The sequence below is a fragment of the Clinocottus analis genome, unplaced genomic scaffold (assembly GCF_023055335.1).
Source record: "Clinocottus analis isolate CAN_PGR_092001 unplaced genomic scaffold, fCliAna1.0.p SCAF_15, whole genome shotgun sequence".
NCBI lineage: Eukaryota > Metazoa > Chordata > Actinopteri > Perciformes > Cottidae > Clinocottus > Clinocottus analis.
The window spans coordinates 17542669-17560803 of record NW_027175876.1 but is presented as its reverse complement, the minus strand read 5'-3'; the positions used below and the strand labels follow the sequence as shown (position 1 = coordinate 17560803).

The following is an 18135-nucleotide window of genomic DNA, read 5'->3' as shown; positions in this document are numbered from 1 at the left end:
GAAGTCATATTTCCTGTGTGTCATGACATGGTGTTGAGGTGTCACTAAAACATTGTACACTGCAAAAATGTAAATCTAAGTAAGATGAAATATCTTAAATGAAGGCATTATACGCTTGTTTTTTGATTGACAAGATATTTCTTCTCATTAGGCAGTTTTTATTTTAGAGCATTTCACTTGTTTCAAGAAGTCTTGGCAAGTCAAATTTTCCTGTTCTGTTGGCAGATAATTTGTCTTATTTCAAGTAATAATTTCCCTCATTTTATTACTTTTTTTTCTTGTTTTTGGAAGCTGAATTTTTGCAGTGTAGCAGTTTAGTTATTTTAGTCCTGCGGTTCGGCCCCCCCACAAAAAAAAAAATGTAAATCCATAATAATTTGAGTCCCTGGGTATAGTTTGAGCATCTGCACATGAACGTATCCAGGTGATGTCCACCTCCAACACGACTGTCCTGACGCGTGAACACAACTCACCCCAGATGCAGCACACGGATGTGTCTCTTTATCCCGACTGAAGACGTGAGCACCTTGCCGCAGCCGGGCCACAGACACCTGTACACGCCTCTGAAGGAGCTCTGAGGGACACAACGCAGGACATCAGGACTTCATGCCCAGAAAGACACAGAGTCCTTCATCAGCCGCTCGCTCCGCCGGGCGCCAAAACCCTCAGCCGTGGCCGAGGCGCGCGGCCGCGTACCTTTGGCTTTTTGGCACCGAGCTCCTCCCCCTGCTCCTGCTCCATTTGCAGGCCTTCGTCGGGGCTGCCGTCCGTCTCGGCGACGCGCGGCGAGGGGGCGGGGCTCACGTTGCCGTGGTCCCAGCTCCAGTAGCCGCTGCTGCCGCTGTCGGAGAGCTCGCCGCCGCCGCACTCCATGTCGGCGGAGGAAGAGTGTCCGGCTGCGAAGGAAAATTATGCTGAGATATTGTTTGCTGCTTTGATGACGGGAAGAGAGCGAGTGCAGGAGGCAGCGGGAGGCCGCCGCCTCAGCTTCACCACAGAAACACTCCGCTGGTGTTTCACCCTGCAAATAATCCTACAGTAACACGTCATCCAGTTTACTCTTTTTTAAAGACTTCTTCGAGCTGAAAGGGAAAGTAGACCCAGGAGTGGCTCCAATGTCAGCCATGTGTGTTTCACACAACTCCAACTTATTAATGACTCATTGACATAAAAGCGCATTATTATCAAATAGAGGAGGATAATCAACCTGGCAACCCAATATGTGTCTCGGCTTTGGCTTATAAATGATCTATAAAGCATTAATACATGTTTTGTCATCAGTGACCACTGACGAGCCCTCAATAAGAGACCTGAGAAGCCAGCAGAGACAGACCTGGTCCAGGATCCGTCTGTGGAGGGTTCTGGACCACGGGGCTGCAGGACAGACTGGTCAGAACCATGGCCGCCATGATCTCGTCCATCTCCACCGACTCTGGGCTGCGGAAACTGGACACACACACACACACACACACACACACACACACACACACACACACACACACACACACACACAGTCTCCTTTAGACTCCTGCATGTGACAGGGTCCAGCCCGTCACACACCGTCACCTCCATCCCTCACCAATATGGCGCCTCCCGGGTCGCCGACCGGTTGCCCAGGTGCATTGTGGGGGCCGCGGTTCGTGAGGCAGCAGCCGCGTTGCTCCAGCCGCGCTCCTCGGCCTCCCTCTGCTGCAGCCGGCCCGACGCCGCGCTCTTGCGATGCCGGCTCTCCGCAAGCGCTTTCTCGGGCTGCCCGCTCCTCTGGGCGCACACCTGAGGCCAGAGGCAACGACACCATGATCTCCTGGTTACAACACGGCAGCACGCGGCACCAGAGGAAGCCTTCCTCCTCCCATGAAGCCGAATGAGAGTCATGGCCGACACGTTGCCTCCTGCTGACGGCTGTGTTTGTGTGTTTGACCCCTCCCCCAAAGCAAAAGCACATGAATGAGTAGACAGAAGGGCTGTCGTCCACTCACCAGAGTCCGCTGTGCGTCGGGCGTGTCGCCCGCTCTGCCTCTGTCCTCGGGTCCCATAGCTGCCACGGTGCTGCTGCACACGGTTAGAGGACTCAGCACGCTGTCACACCTCGCTGTGGACGAGACACCGGGGACGACACCAGGTCAGGAGGTCAGGAGGTCGTTTAATGTTCCGACAGCAATGCAATGTGCCGTAAATTGCTTGTTAAAGTTGCAGCCAGTTAGTATTGCATTTATGTTCTGTGCAGTTACTCAAGACAGTTTCAACAGAATATGCACTAGCTTTAAAAAAATAAAATAAATAATTTAAAAAAAATCACTTGATCCTACATTTCCCACAATGCAACTCAAAGGCATCTTTGAACGTGCCTCCTGAATGTCCACTTCTTTCAAAGCCCACACTACCAGCTTGGCTCCAACTCAAGTAAAAGACAACTCTGAGAACAACTTCATATTCACCTTTACCGGGCCAACAGCTCCCCTCTTCACAGCACTAAGCCAGGAAGGTCAAAGGTCATTGACAAACAGGAAGAACGTGCTGGGAGTGAACCTCGGCACCAGATGATACACGTTGGGCCTTCTCTGATGAATAACTATGTTGATCTAAACGGTGACTAATGAGTGTTGGCAAACACTCGCGTTGGATCTGCAGAGCAAAACGGCCACAGGAGATTGGAAAACGAATCTGATCGGAAAAGAAATAATTTGGAGTTTGCCCAGCCGTGTGGGCGGGCCTCTATCTCGCTGTGTGGGTTTTGCTGCGCATTCTGATAAAGTTTGCCACCCGGAGACGTGGTCTGACGTCTGGGTCCATTCACTGGTGACCTGACGCCAGTAGAGGTAAAATGGGGTAATGCTGCATTCAGGGCACGTGGGAATAATGGCGATGAAATGTTCCAATGATTTAAAAACAGTTTTTTTTGCAGCATTTACTATCCATGATTTCCTATGATTGGAGTATTATGTTCATTCAAGGCTTTCAGTCTTCTGAAGAGTCTGGCAGCAGATTTATGATCGAACAATACATTTCAAATCTCATGCAAAAACAGGATGGGACCATAACTGAGAACGTTTGAGCTCATAACACAAATATATATTGAAATAAGAAAGAAGTGATTACTCAATCAGTGGCAAAGACGCCAAATAGTTAGATAGGAGGCTTTTATGTTGTTGTGAATTAAATATAAATACACATTATTTGGAGAAGTTGCTGTGAACTCTGAAAACTTGCTACTAACAGACAATAATACTAATGATGATGATGTTTATTTTGGTGATTATGAAAATGCTCATAGTTATCTGTCCATTTTCATATTTACACATACTTATAGTATTTGTTATTAAATATTACGACTCAAATATATACACATAATAAAAAACACCAAACACGACGTTAAACTGTTAAACTACCGAACATGAACACGTTCTCACGTTGTTTACCTCCCGTTAAACCGTCCTCACGGTGTTTTCAACGGGAGTACTCAATTCTCCCGACCTTTTTTTCGCGCACGCGAACGCAGCGCAAAGCCCGCTTCTCTCGCGCTCGCTCCCCCCACGCCGTTTGAACCAATCAGCGTCGAGCTTCAGTAGTAAACAAGTGGCCCAGTCTGACGCAGGCGCCGCCGCTCATTGGCCGAGCTCCGCGTTTCAGACACACACCTCCTTTCTGACAACGTGTGCGGACACGAGTCCTGCCGGGGGGACCGCGAGCCGGACGGGGACTACAGCCGAAAACGAGCGCTCCTCTGAAGGCCAGGAGACGTAAACACACCGCGAGGTTAAAACACATACACCCACGACCCATCATGCAACAGGAGGACGAGAGAGGACAGCAGGGGCGACGATGGAGCGTGTGTTGTTTAAGATTAACACACACACACACACACACACACACACACACACACACACACACACACACACACACACACACACACACACACACAATAATAACGTCACCCCCTCCCACTGATTTGTTGGATGCAAAAGCGACGCATAACATAATACAATAATACATAAGCAAACACGCATTTATTATTATAAAATCACCAATATTGACATTACAATGACATGTTATTGAAAATGTGCTGCAAGTTGCACGCGCAGGCAGAGCTTTAAAATGACGCAATTCACTGGTTTCCCCAACAACACGTCGTGTCCCGGCTCGTGGCGACAGCAACTTGAATAGAAGTCAGAGTTGAATCGTCCAACAGCAGCAACATGATCTGCACCCGGCAACGCAGCCTGCGAGCCGGAGAATCGACCCCCTCCCCCCGCAGCCGCGGAAGGAAAACAACATTTCCTCCTGCGGCGCACACAAACAGCTCCGCTTCATACGACTAACAATAATAACCACAATGCATTTCTCTGGTTCCTACTCGTTAGGCGGAGGCCTCGGTCCGGTCCGTCCCGTCTCGAAGCTGCAGCCGGCCGCTCGTCGCTGCTTTGGCTTGGCTGTCCCGCCGCTCGCCGGCTCTCCAGTCTGTCCGGGGCGGTCTGAGGGGGCGGGCCGATGGGAGGGGGTTGGTCGGCCGGATACGCGCCTACGTGTGTCTGTTTGGCAAACCAATGTCGGCGCGGTGGCAGCTGGGGCAGCGCGCGGACGTATCAAGCCCCGGCGCGCCGCGCACGAGAGGATGATGTAGGTGAGGGGTTACCGGAGCAGCAGCAGCAGCAGACAGCATCCTCTCTTTCTGTCTCTCTGTCTGTCTGTCTGCAGCTCACACACATCTGTGTCTCAGTCACATGATGCTTATACATTAGGTTGAATGTTTGGATTCTGTCCTGAAAAAAAGAGAAAAAATAAAAGTGTGCAAAATTTGACATTTCGAGATAAAATACATTGCATTGAGATGAGAGGATGTGTTCAGTCACACAATGCCTCTATGTATTCATAAAGATGCTACATAGCCATCATGCAAATATGCAGTGCATGAGATCCAATATAGACGTAACACCACAATGGATCAAATATAACACAAACTATAAAGTCACATTCAGCAGTAGAAGTGCTGATGGAAATATCATAATACCATAATAGAGTAATGCTGCTAATCTGATCCAGTAAAACTATAATATATACTTGTATTTAAAAAAAAAAAAAAAGAACACAGATGAGTGATGAAAGCTCGTTCATGCATCATGAACAGTTTTATTCAATAGCTCTGAAAACTGCTGACACCGCGGCATGTAAGGTGCATATCAACCCCCACACATCACATGCTGAAAGGCCTACTTGGAGATCAAACACAATTTGCATGTGTGTTTCCAATATGTGTGTGTGTGTGTGTGTGTGTGTGTGTGTGTGTGTGTGTGTGTGTATGTGTGTTGGAGAGACCGGATTAGTGCCGGCTGTCTGCAACCCTCTGCACCAGACAACCAGTCAGCAGGGATTTTAGGGTCTGAGCACCGATAGAGAGAGAGACAGAGAGGGAGGGAGAGAGAACCCAATCCTAGTCCCAATCTGATTCCTAAACCAGGCAGAATATTTCATACATTAATGACACCATGTAAGCTTCCTGCAGGCCTTCTGGCAACTGTGTTGGGATTGTAATAATACACAGAGGAGGGTTTTTCACAGCGGGAGCTTCATCAGACATCACCATGCAGTGGAGTGCAGGTGTAATGATGTCATATTTACATTTTAAACCCAGTGGTTCCTCCATTTAACAGCGACAAAATGTATGTTTTACAAATATTTTATGTAAAAATGGTCTGTTATATATATATTACGATGTATTTCTGTAATCAGTCCAATAGTACATTTAACAGTAACCAACTTGATCTTTCACAAAGAATAAATGCAAAAATTATGGGGCTGGCTATTATATTTAGAATACATTATATTTGTCAGCACAGTTTAACAGTGACATAAAGCATTTTTCAAAGTTCATGAACGTAAATATTACGTGATTGATTGTTGTTCATATTGTGGTGTATTTCCGTTATCAGTACAATGTTTAGTACAATTAACAGTGACAAAATGTTTTTTTTTTTACAAGAAATACATGTCCGGAAGGTCTTCAACTCCCACCTCCGGAAAAACTTTGCACGCATCCTGAGGGAGGTTGGGGACATGGAATCCGAGTGGACCTTGTTCAAAGCCTCTATTGTGGAAGCTGCTGTCAGGAGTTGTGGTCGGAAGGTCGCCGGTGCCTGTCGCGGCGGTAACCCGAGAACCCGGTGGTGGACACCAGGGGTGAGGGAAGCCGTTAAGCTGAAGAAGGAGGCCTTTCGGGCCTGGTTGGCCCAGGGGTCTCCTGAAGCAGCTGATGGGTACCGGCAGGCCAAGAGGGCTGCAGCTGCGGCGGTAGCGGATGCTAAAACTCGGTCATGGGAAGAGTTCGGGGAGGCCATGGAGAAGGACTTTTGGTTGGCCTCAAAGAGGTTCTGGCAAACCATCCGGCGGATCAGAAAGGGAAAGCAGGGCCTACCCCAGGCTGTTCTCAGCGGGGGAGGGGAACTGCTGACTCGGACTGGGGACATCGTCGGGCGGTGGAAAGAGCACTTTGAGGAACTCCTAAACCCGGCCAACATGTCCCCTGGGGAGGGGGCAGCGCCTGAAGACCTTGGGGTGGGTGCACCCATATCCCTGGCAGAGGTCACTAAGGTAGTTAAAGAGCTTCTTGGTGGCAAGGCGCCGGGGGTGGATGAAATCCGCCCTGAGATGCTGAAAGCGCTGGACATTGCTGGGCTGTCTTGGCTGACACGCCTTTTCAGTGTCGCATGGGGGTCGGGAACAGTGCCCATGGACTGGCAGACCGGGGTGGTGGTTCCCATCTTCAAGAAGGGGGACCGGAGAGTGTGCTCAGACTATCGTAGTATCACACTGCTCAGCCTCCCGGGAAAAGCTTATGCCAGGGTGCTGGAAAGGAGGCTCCGACCGCTTGTCGAACCTCGGATTCAAGAGGAGCAGTGCGGATTCCGTCCCGGTCGTGGAACAGTGGACCAGCTCTTTACCCTTGCGGGACTAATCTCTTGGGAGTTTGCCCAACCAGTCTACATGTGCTTTGTGGACTTGGAGAAGGCTTTCGACCGGGTCCCTCGGGGGGTTCTGTGGGGGGTGCTGCAGGAGTACGGGGTGCCGGATCCGTTGGCACGGGCTATCCGGTCTCTATACGCCTGCAGTAGGAGTTGTGTCCGTATCCTCGGTATTAAGTCAGACACGTTCCCGGTGGGTGTTGGCCTCCGCCAGGGCTGCCCTTTATCACCGGTCCTGTTTGTGACCTTCATGGACAGGATTTCTAGGCGCAGCCGGGGGGCGGAGGAAATCCGGTTCGGGGCCTCGGGATCGCCTCTCTGCTGTTTGCAGATGATGTGGTCCTGTTTGCTTCCTCGGACCGTGACCTCCAGCATTCGCTGGGGCGTTTTGCAGCCGAGTGTGAAGCGGCAGGGATGAGGGTTAGCGCCTCCAAATCCGAGGCCATGGTTCTCTGCCGGAAACCGGTGGATTGCTCCCTTCAGGTGGGGACAACATGCCTGCCCCAAGCGAAGGAGTTCAAGTACCTCGGGGTCTTGTTCACGAGTGAGGGTAAGGTGGAGCGAGAGATCGACAGGCGGATTGGTGCGGCTGCAGCAGTAAAACAGGCGCTGTACCGGTCCGTCTTGGTGAAGAGGGAGTCGGAAGGTGAAGCTCTCCATTTACTGGTCGGTCTACGTTCCGACCCTCACCTATGGTCACGAACTCTGGGTCGTGACCGAAAGAATGAGGTCGCGGATACAAGCGGCCGAAATGAGCTTCCTCCGTAGGGTGGCCGGGCTCAGCCTTAGAGATAGGGTAAGGAGCTCGGACATCAGGAGGGAGCTTGGAGTCGAGCCGCTGCTCCTTCGTATCGAAAGGAGTCAGCTGAGGTGGTTCGGGCATCTAATCCGGATGCCTCCTGGACGCCTCCCATTAGAGGTTTTCCAGGCATGTCCAACTGGGAAGAGGCCCCGGGGAAGACCCAGGACACGCTGGAGGGATTATAGCTCCTGGCTGGCCTGGGAACGTCTCGGGGTCCCCCAGAACGAGCTGGAAAATGTTGCGGGTGAGAGGGAAGCCTGGGTCGGTCTGCTGGGTGTGCTGCCACCGCGACCCGACCCCGGATAAGCGGCGGAAAATGGATGGATGGATGGAAATACATGCATAATTTATACGGTTTGGGCTGATATATATATATGGTATGTATCTATATCTATCTATCTATCCATCTATAGATATACATATATCTATCTATCTATCTATCTATCTATCTATCTATCTATCTATCTATATATATATATATATATATATATATATATATATATATATATATATATATATATATATATATATATATATATATATATAGTGTTTTCTGTATATTATACCTTTTGAAAGTGTTCACATAGCCCTTGTGGCTGAGGAGATATTCTGTATTTAGTATGAATATTCAAAACCATTTGGAGTTTTTGAGAAAAATGCCTGGGGCTTCAATCAAAACCACACATTTCAACCTCACGGCTGCCGCTGGAGGAAGAGGCAAGGGGGCACAAAAGAGTCAGTTCATCATCTGGGAACCATGAACGTATGTACAAAGTCTTACAGCAATTCATCCAATAACTGTTGAGCCTTTCACTGAAAGACCCTTTGTACGAGCTCACGGCAGAGCGTCTGGTTCATCCTCTGGGGACCAAGGGCTGTCAGACTCACACACAGAGCCAAAACCAACAGATTGGCACAATGTCGGGTTCAAAGTTTACTGCAAAACGTATAGAAGTGAACTTATTGCACATATTGAACCTGGAACTAACAAAGCTTAAGTTATTGTCCTGTTGCTTTTTTGAACATATCCTGTTGTGACGCCAGACTTCTCTCCAACTCTTCTTCCTTCTGGATCCTGTTTCATGATGCTTGTCTTAGTGTCTTCTTACGTTATATTCTTTCATTACAGACAAACAGGTTTGCCCTTTATATCCGTGAACATGTACTCTGCCTCCACCTGCCTTGAAGACCTGTTGTCAAAGTCCACCTTTCCTTTGGACATGTTTTGGGGAGTGGGATAGCTGAATGTGGCCACAGGAGACCAGCTCCATAAAGCTGCTGGTGAGAGAGCACTGGCAGTGCATTGTGGGATTTGTAGTATTAGTGGTGTGTGCAATATACGGGCAGGCCAGCTCTAATAGTAATTAGATATTATCCTGCGGGCCAAAGATAATTCCATTAAAGATGGGGAATGAAACATTTCGCAGTAATTGTTGAGAATTCGGTCTGGACTGAAGTGATGGAGCGACTGATGTTGTGGCATGAGGTTGGCTTGTAAAAGATAACGACTAAAGATAATATTTACAGGTACAGGACGCATAGTTCATCCAAAATGTGATATACACAATGACATACAGCATGAGCCCATTGTAAGACTAAACACTTCATATTAAGTAATCAAAGTCAAAGTCTGAGGGGAAGAAAGAAAAAAACATTTATTTATTCATTTCAATTTTGACTTGAGAAAGTGGCATGGGACGCAGACTCAGGGACACCTGTGTGTCTCCTGGGTGTGCTTCATCAGCAGCTCTATAGTTGGAGCGCATGGCACGACAAACTGGTATGACAAGAAGGACGGCTCAGCCCCACCCTGCTCTGAGATGACCTTTGCTTCACTTTGAATGCCGCGGTGCCGCTCCCATCTCTCCTAGGAAGGATAGGGATGGCTTCTGGGCTGTCTTTGTGTCCAGGACAAACAGACCCATGAGTATCATGAGTATCACGTTAATAATACAGGTAGTACACAGTAGTACACATTAGAACAGCGTGGACTAGACCCGCGCCTCCGTCAGAAGCATTCAAAAACAAAAAGAGACAAACCCAAAAAAGAATGAATACAAGTGTAAGATTTATCCTTTCATGTGATGAATGAAAGTTCACCCAAAGTTACAACCCCTGGACACACATCCCCGCGTGTCACCGATCCTGTGAGCGAGCGGCTGTGGATGCGTTGGTTTCCCTCTCAGCCTGTGGTTTCCAGTATCTGAAACACTTCGACCGATCTTCAGCCGGCTCCGTGTCATCGCAGTGCGAGCAGATGAACGGCACCTGAACGGCGAGCTTCGTGCCGCCGGCGCCCGCGGCTCCCTCGCTCGTCCGCCGGCAGGTACACCGCCGGCGGTGGAGCGGGGGAGCCGCAGGGCGCCGGCGGCACGAAGGACGGCCCGAAGGACGGCCCGAAAGACGGCCTGAAGGACGGCCTGACGTCGGTCATCTGCACGCACTGCGATGACACGGAGACGGTGGAACATCGGCAAAGTTTTCCTTTAGGTTTACATGTGTTGGATTATAAACTTTAAGACAGGTGCAAGGATGCAGGATGTAAGGAGAGGAAACCAGGGGCTGGCATGAATATGAATACATCCCATAATCAGGAACTCCACAGTATTAAAGTGGTTTGATTAAGGCTGGCAAAAATATTAAAGGAGGCACGTCTCGTCTCCTTCTTGCTGAGTGTTAGATGAGAAAATTGATACCAATATTATACCTGTTTGTTTGATACAAAGCTGCAGCCAGCACTGTTAGCTTAGCATAAAGACTTGAAAAGGGGGGGATGGGCTAACAGTTTCTCAGCTGCCGCTTCACATTTAACAGACTCATATGAGAGGGGTATCGATCTTCTCGTGTAACTCTCAGAAAGAAAGTCCATAAGCATATTTCCCAAAATCTGTAAACACGACTTATGCTAAATCTGAAGGTTTCTGTCCCTAAAAAAGGTTCAACTGCATTCTAAAAGAAGTTAAAAAACAAACTAAAAACAAACAGAATCCAAACTCGCATGAGACAAAATAAAAGACGGAAGAAAAGTTTTTCTCAGAAGAATTCAGAATCCATGAAGGAGAGACTTTAGAAAATGGCGAACGCCTCCAGATGAGTGAAGCCTGACGGGAGGAAGACAAGGTGGGCAACGCTCCCTCCTGCCCTCCTTCTCCTCTGTCCATCCATCTGTCCATTTGGGACAATGTCAAGTGTGGAAAAGTGTGCTTTCTGCCTTAGAAATTGGGAGCTTCTATTGTGTGTGTGTGTGTGTGTGTGTGTGTGTGTGTGTGTGTGTGTTTGTGTGTGTGTGTGTGTTATGTGGCTGGTTAGCTGGCGTGAGCATTGGGTCTCTCCAGTGTGTAGCCCGGCATGTTCTTATGGTCCCTCCAGCCGGCCTCCGCTGGGTCTGGAAGCGGCGATGAGAAAGAAACGAGTCAGTGACGAGGAAACTCTTGATTGAACGTTTTGTTTTCCACGGACGGAGAACTCACCAGAAGCTACTCCTGACTTTGTCCCGCTGGATTTTCCACCTCCATCGGTCTGTCAAAGAGACCGACAGAAAAGGTTAAAGGAACGTGGTTCGTGTGAATGTGGTAAATATACCGGTTAGCGTAGCTTAGCATGGAGGGTTTGTTGCGCAATTACAGCAGCTGGCGGGGAATAAACCAACAGTGTTTATTTCATTTTTTGTGTCATTAAAGATTGCCTGTGCCAACCGTTGAGCCACTCCTTGATCCACGCCGTGCCTCAGGATGAAGCGCTGCCATGTGTAGCTGTGACTCATCAGACAATGAACAATAGTTGTGTTCCTAGTTGTGTTCCTCTGCTATCGATACCGAGCCAGACAACGATACTCAGACGATGCTCGACTGTGGCATGATATTGCATTACAGCATTATTATTATTATTATTATTATTATTATTATTATTATTATTATTATTATATGTATTTTAAACATCTTAAAGTCAGGGTAGGTAATCTTCTGCAGAAGTATTTTTTATATTGTTTTTGTCAGCAATCAATAAATCAAATGCTCCGACTTCTGAGAGAGAGAAATAAATTTAGTATCAAAAAATCATTACGTTGAAGTAAATAAAAGTATCATAATCACAATATGAAATATGTACGTCATGCCCAAAACATTTGTTCATTCAAGCTGACATTAATCATGAACTAATAAACATAATGGCCATGATGCAGTCTTAACAGCCTGAAAACATTCTTTCTAATGGTTCACACATTACACATTTGAATCGTAGCCTAATCTGCTCCCATTAGTCCCATCAGGCTGCGTGGTGGGACTCTAATGAGGCCAGGAGGCTTCAGGACCACTGCCCGTCCTCCTGATGAGCATCCTGCAGCAGATACTACGCTCTGACGTTGAAAGTTGATGGTGATGCTGCACGAATGGAGCGAGCTCTTCAGTGACGGGGAAAGAAGTGGAAACAGAGAAAGAGAGAGAGAGAGAGAGGGAGAGAGAGAGAGAGAGAGAGAGAGAGAGAGAGAGAGAGAGAGAGAGAGAGAGAGAGGGGAAGATGAGAAACAGTTACCGTTGAGCCGTTCATGTCGTAGGCGTTGACTGTTTTCCTGCGGATGACAAAGGATGAAATGAGAGGCGATCAGGTGTTACCATGACGTGCCACATGTGTTTGTTACGGAAACAAAGGTGCAGGCGGCTCCGTTTACATGTGTGAGTTTGAAGGACGGCTCAAGACCCTTAAAGCGCTGACCGTCTGTTACCTGTTTGCCCTCTGGCTCTTTATGAGTATGTAATCCTTAATAACATCCTGGTCTCAGTCCCCTGGTCTCAGTTCCCTGGTCTCAGTCCTCTGGTCTCAGTCCTATGGTCTCAGTCCCCTGGTCTCAGTTCCCTGGTCTCAGTCGCCTGGTCTCAGTCCTATGGTCTCAGTCCCCTGGTCTCAGTTCCCTGGTCTCAGTCCCATGGTCTCAGTCCCCTGGTCTCAGTCCCCTGGTCTCAGTCCTCTAATCTCAGTCCCCTGGTCTCAGTCCTCTAATCTCAGTCCCCTGGTCTCAGTCATCTGGTCTCAGTCCCCTGGTCTCAGTCCTCTGGTCTCAGTCCCCTGGTCTCAGGCCTCTGGTCTCAGTCCCATGGTCTCAGTCCCATGGTCTCAGGCCTCTGGTCTCAGTCCCCTGGTCTCAGTCCTCTAATCTCAGTCCTCTAATCTCAGTCACCTGGTCTCAGGCCTCTAATCTCAGTCCCCTGGTCTCAGTCCTATGGTCTCAGTCATCTGGTCTCAGTCCCCTGGTCTCAGTCCCATGGTCTCAGTCCTCTAATCTCAGTCCCATGGTCTCAGTCCTCTAATCTCAGTCCTCTAATCTCAGTCACCTGGTCTCAGGCCTCTAATCTCAGTCCTCTGATCTCAGGCCTCTAATCTCAGTCCCCTGGTCTCAGTCCTATGGTCTCAGTCATCTGGTCTCAGTCCCCTGGTCTCAGTCCCATGGTCTCAGTCCTCTAATCTCAGTCCCATGGTCTCAGTCCTCTAATCTCAGTCATCTGGTCTCAGTCCCCTGGTCTCAGTCCTCTAATCTCAGTCCCATGGTCTCAGTCCTCTAATCTCAGTCTCCAGCTGGAGCTACAAGTCTTTGGGCCTCAGGTCCCAAAGGCCTCAGGTCACAGGCTTTGGTGAGACAAACCCTGACGCGATGCGGATTACTCTCGGTTCGGACTTGATTCAGTCCCACTCAAAGTACTTCAAAACATCTCCTAAAGATGCTACCTTGCATAAATCACAGCTATTTGTTCCAACAAAGTTTCCAGCGCTTGAATTTATAATCTCTGAAGTCCGGCCCCTCACAGCGTTGTGTTACTCTGAGACGACTCACCTCTGGGGATGGAAACGAGCCTCTCAAAGGCAGGATTACCTCGTCGAAGCCAAACGGATATGTAAGAAAGCATTCCTTTAAGCCACCCGTGTCCTTACTCAAACAGCCTCTCCTTTAATTACATAAACAATTCACAGGTTATGATTCCTGTCCATCACTGCGGCCTCATTCCTCTTCCATCCCCCTGAGTGACAAGCCAGCAAAGGAATGTACAGGAACAGGCTGCAGGAGATGCAGGCGCTGGTTCTCCTCGCTGTATGGTATGTGACAACTGCACACACACACACACACACACACACACACACACACACCCCCACACAATTCTTAGAGACTTGCCCTGACCCTAATAATCCCGACCAGCCTATTCCTAACCCTAATCTAATCCCTAACTTTAAGCTTAACTTCATATTTAACTTGACCCTTAACCCAAACCTAAACCTACATAAACCATAACCTTACATTAAACCTAACCTTAACCTAAATATAACATAAATCCAACCTCACACTTGACACACACACACACACACACACACACACACACACCACAAAGGTCTCATTGGGAACCTCAGAGCGGTTGCAGGTTAATGATCCAAGCCCGGCCCATTAGCTTCAACTCCCTCAAAAGGTAAATGATGTCTGACAGGAACTTCTGTGCTTTCCCCTCTTCAGACAGCCAACGCCCTTCATCACACAATCACACATCGAGTCCGACGAGTCTCGAGCTGCGTGCTGCTGAAAAGCCGTGAATAGCAATTAAAGTCTTTTATAGTCTGGGAGGGGGACGCGATGAATCAGCCGGACGCATTGTGAGGCAAACAGGAGCAGGCGTGTTTTGGGTGTCAGCGTTGGTCACCATTACGCACACCTTCAGGTGACACAGTTCTAAACTCCTTCAACTCGCTTCCAGTGACAGCAAGAGAGCAATGAGGAGGCGTATGTTCTACGGTGTACTCGGTCCTTTCCCCCCCATCAAAGTGTTCGCCCTCACCTTTGACACCGCATGCAGAGGGCGAGGAGAGTGACGCTGAGGATGAGGAAGACGACGAGGGAGATGATGCCCACCTCTGGGGATGAGAGCCAACCCAGCGTGCCTACCATCGCTACTGGAGCCATCGTGCCGGGGTTCTGGAAGAACGGCAGGACGCGGCCAAAGGTGTCAGCGAAGTACATGAATACACGGGCAAAGCTCAGATATGTGGATATCAACACGTATTCCTGCTGTAAGGTACATGCTGATGAAAACATGCAGCATCTCACAGCTTTTTCAGATGGATATATCCTTTCAAAAAGACAGTATAGCAGAATGAAAACATGACTTACATTGTCTGCTGCTTGACTCAGCTGTAGCTCTGTCACCAACTGCTGTCATTCATTCCTCTGCTGCTGCTTTTATGCAGCAGGTGCCTCAGGGAGCGGCTGCTGTCATTGGTCCGGGAGGAGGAGGCGCTGACAAGCGGCTCATTGTGTGGCCCTCTGTCACTAGATCATCTGACAGGCTAACTAGTGAAAGGAATACACCTCGGAGACCAATTTCCATTCTGAGCCGCCCCTCGTGCAATGGGGATGTGGTTCACTAGTTCACTATGAGCCAACTCGTTCTCCTGTGAATCAGAGGTTGAACCTTTCAGGAACTTCAGGTGATAAGTGAACTGTTCCAGACAAGAAGCTCTTTACTGTTTGAATCCTCAACGCCACCTTTCACTGGCACACTTTCCCTCTCTCCCCGTCATGCTCAGTATTACCTTATATATATATTTACATATGCACACATATATACATATATATATATATATGCTGTCAGGTGGCACCACAGCGGCCTCTCACTCTCCAAATGCTGCATTTATTCCCGGTCATAAAGTGGGTCATAAAGTTTATTAACAAGTGATGAGATCATAGTTGTGAAATATTAGATATTTCTGTACTTTCAGATGACCTGATGCTATAAACGGATCAGAAGATGAAGTCAAAGCTGCAATCAAACCTCGAGCTTAAATAAATGAATATGATGACTCTTGGCAGAGAAGTTTATTATGTTTTTTAATAAGGTTTTGGTTTTATTATTCTATCCACAGCTGATAAGACGGAGTCTTCTGCCAGGTTTAATTAACTATATCAAATTAAAGCTGTGAGCTCGAGCCAAACTCCAAAATGAAGCTTCTAATGGTATTCACAGTGATGTTGTGCCCTCTAGTGGCTGAAAGGTGAACTGCATTGTTCAAAGTTGTACGATTATTCCTTGGTGGACCACATTGTGACAAAAACAAGAAAAGGTTGAACTCGTCCGAACTGATCAGAAGCTTTTTGGTTGATTTGGTTGTTTTCTCAGTGACCTGATACAGGCTGCGTCTCCATTTCCCCTCAAAACAACCTGACGCACCTCTGAGAAAAGACCGCAGGGAGTCTGAATATAGCTGGAAAAAAGATTGAATCTGCACCATCATCATTCATCTCAAGTCCGATGTTCAATACACATTAATATGAGGGAAGTTGTAATTTACATATGTTTTTATGACATGCATAGAGTTTTTTTCAGATAATGCACTGACTCTAGTGGGACTTATTGTGATTATGTTTGACATACTTTAACGTTTTTATGACTTGTATGACAGATTTACTGTAACAGGTTATGTCTTTTCATGAAATAGTTTCCTATGACTTTTGAGACATGCTGTACTCTGACTATACCATAAAAGCTTTTAAAACACGTTCCTATGATTTCCTTTACAACTTTCTTTTAGATATGACATACAGAACTGTGACTGTTCGACATACTGTGACTTTTTAAAGCCAAAGGTGATTCCCAGTTTCTTCCTGTCAGCGCGTGGAGGGCCTGACGCTGCTTTCAGCGCTCAGCCGTCCACGACTCCTCCCCCTGTTGAACATGACATCACCCCGTAAAGGTGTGATGCAAAGCAGGAGTCTCCATGGTGGCCGTCAGGTTGAGGAACACATCTGTCTGACAGATCTTCCTGCGTGGCTGAGTCCTCTTCTCTCCCAGCGTGGTGTCTGGAGGCTACAGATCACAGAGGAGATCCTCAGGTCTGTGACACAACCTCTGACTGGCTCTGAGATGTAGCTGTGGGTCAAACAGATGTGACGTTGTGACATCTGCTCCAACACGCTGGGCCTCTTGGGCTTCGACTCGTGGGCCGGACTGGTCGCCAGAATCTATAATGAGTATAATATTTAGCTGTTTGTTCATTACATAAAGTGACTTTTGCTCTGAACATGAACTGTTGGGGGCCTATAATAAATGTGCAAAACAGATGTTGTTGTCGCTGTTGTTATGTTTTTATTGTGCGACAGATTTCCTGTTCTTCCTGTTCTTGATTTTCATGGTGGGTTTCTTGATGAGGGCGCAGACAGAGTAGTTGTTTGCGGTTATTACAATGATCCTGTTTGTCTCTGTGGGGTTTCACAGAGGGCGACTGCGGCTCAGTGGTTAGCATTCCAGTCCTTCAATCAGAGGATCGGTGGTTTGAGCCCCACCACGAGCTCTGCTAGTCCATGTCGTTGTGTCCTTGAGCAAGACACTTAACTCCTAATTGCTCCGTGTTGCTGTGACTACGACGTATACAGCAACATGTAAGTCGCTTTGGATGAAAGTGTCAGCTAAATGAAATGTACTATGTTTGCTGTAATCAATTCAAAATACGAGGTTGACCTGCTGTCAGCGAGGAGGAGATATGCAGGTACTTCAATAGTTAAATAAGTACTGCAAAATGTTTAAATACATGTGAATGTCAACTAGTTGCAACCTTTGATCTTGTCGGGGGTGATTTGAGGAGCGATGTCAGCGGACGACCGGCTGAAGATGACACACATCTGGGTGAGAGAATTACTAACGAGAGATGTATTGTGTCCAGATGTAACACACACACATGCAGATTACATGGCAACCACACAGAGACTTCCACCACAAACATGGGAAGTGATATTACAATAATAATCTTACTTCACGACATTAAAACATTATAAAACAGACAACAATAAAAAACAGCTGATGGAGTCAACAAATGCCTTTTCTAATCTCGAATGGAAACTTGATTAGTGTCTGCAGGTTCTGGTCACAGTGGCTCCTGGACCGTTGTGAGTCTCAGTATTGTAAATAAGAAGTACTACTACTCAGAAAGGAGGCCTCTACTCTGTGATGTAGCACACAAAGTACCAGAAAAGACACAACAGTTTGTCATTATTGACCCCTGAAGGAGTGGAGACACACACTGTCTGAGGGGAACAGAACAGAATGAATAAACATGCTAACATGCTAACAGTGGTGTTTAGCAGGTAGAACTGATCCACAGCTTAGCTTAGCATGCTAGCTCTGCTAATAAACACTGCGGATGCCGTTTGTTTTGCAGCTGTTTATTCATCAAGAAAGTATTGGACGAGCGGAAATTGTGACGTGACGATAGTACTGATGATAAGTGAGCATGGCTGTGTGAAAACACACACAGACACACAAACACACGCACACACACACTGGTTCTTCCTGACACTGACACGCCCCAGCCGGAAGCCACAACCCTCTTCCGGCTCCACTTTCGCGCGGG

General features: G+C 47.8%; 1 protein-coding gene across 1 annotated transcript in view; it reads right to left on the bottom strand.

The window, feature by feature from the left end:
• The window catches only part of znf395b (zinc finger protein 395b), a 12976-nt gene extending 8393 nt beyond the window's left edge, over positions 1–4583 (bottom strand). The window contains exons 1-6 of the mRNA XM_068577070.1: positions 4355–4583; positions 1980–2092; positions 1580–1773; positions 1334–1446; positions 697–896; positions 474–574 (exon numbers count right to left, since the gene is read on the bottom strand). Of these exons, the coding sequence (XP_068433171.1) occupies positions 474–574; positions 697–896; positions 1334–1446; positions 1580–1773; positions 1980–2036 (665 nt within the window). The 5' untranslated portion in view covers positions 2037–2092; positions 4355–4583. The remainder of the gene's footprint in view (positions 1–473; positions 575–696; positions 897–1333; positions 1447–1579; positions 1774–1979; positions 2093–4354) is intronic.
• Positions 4584–18135: the final 13552 nt, after the last annotated feature.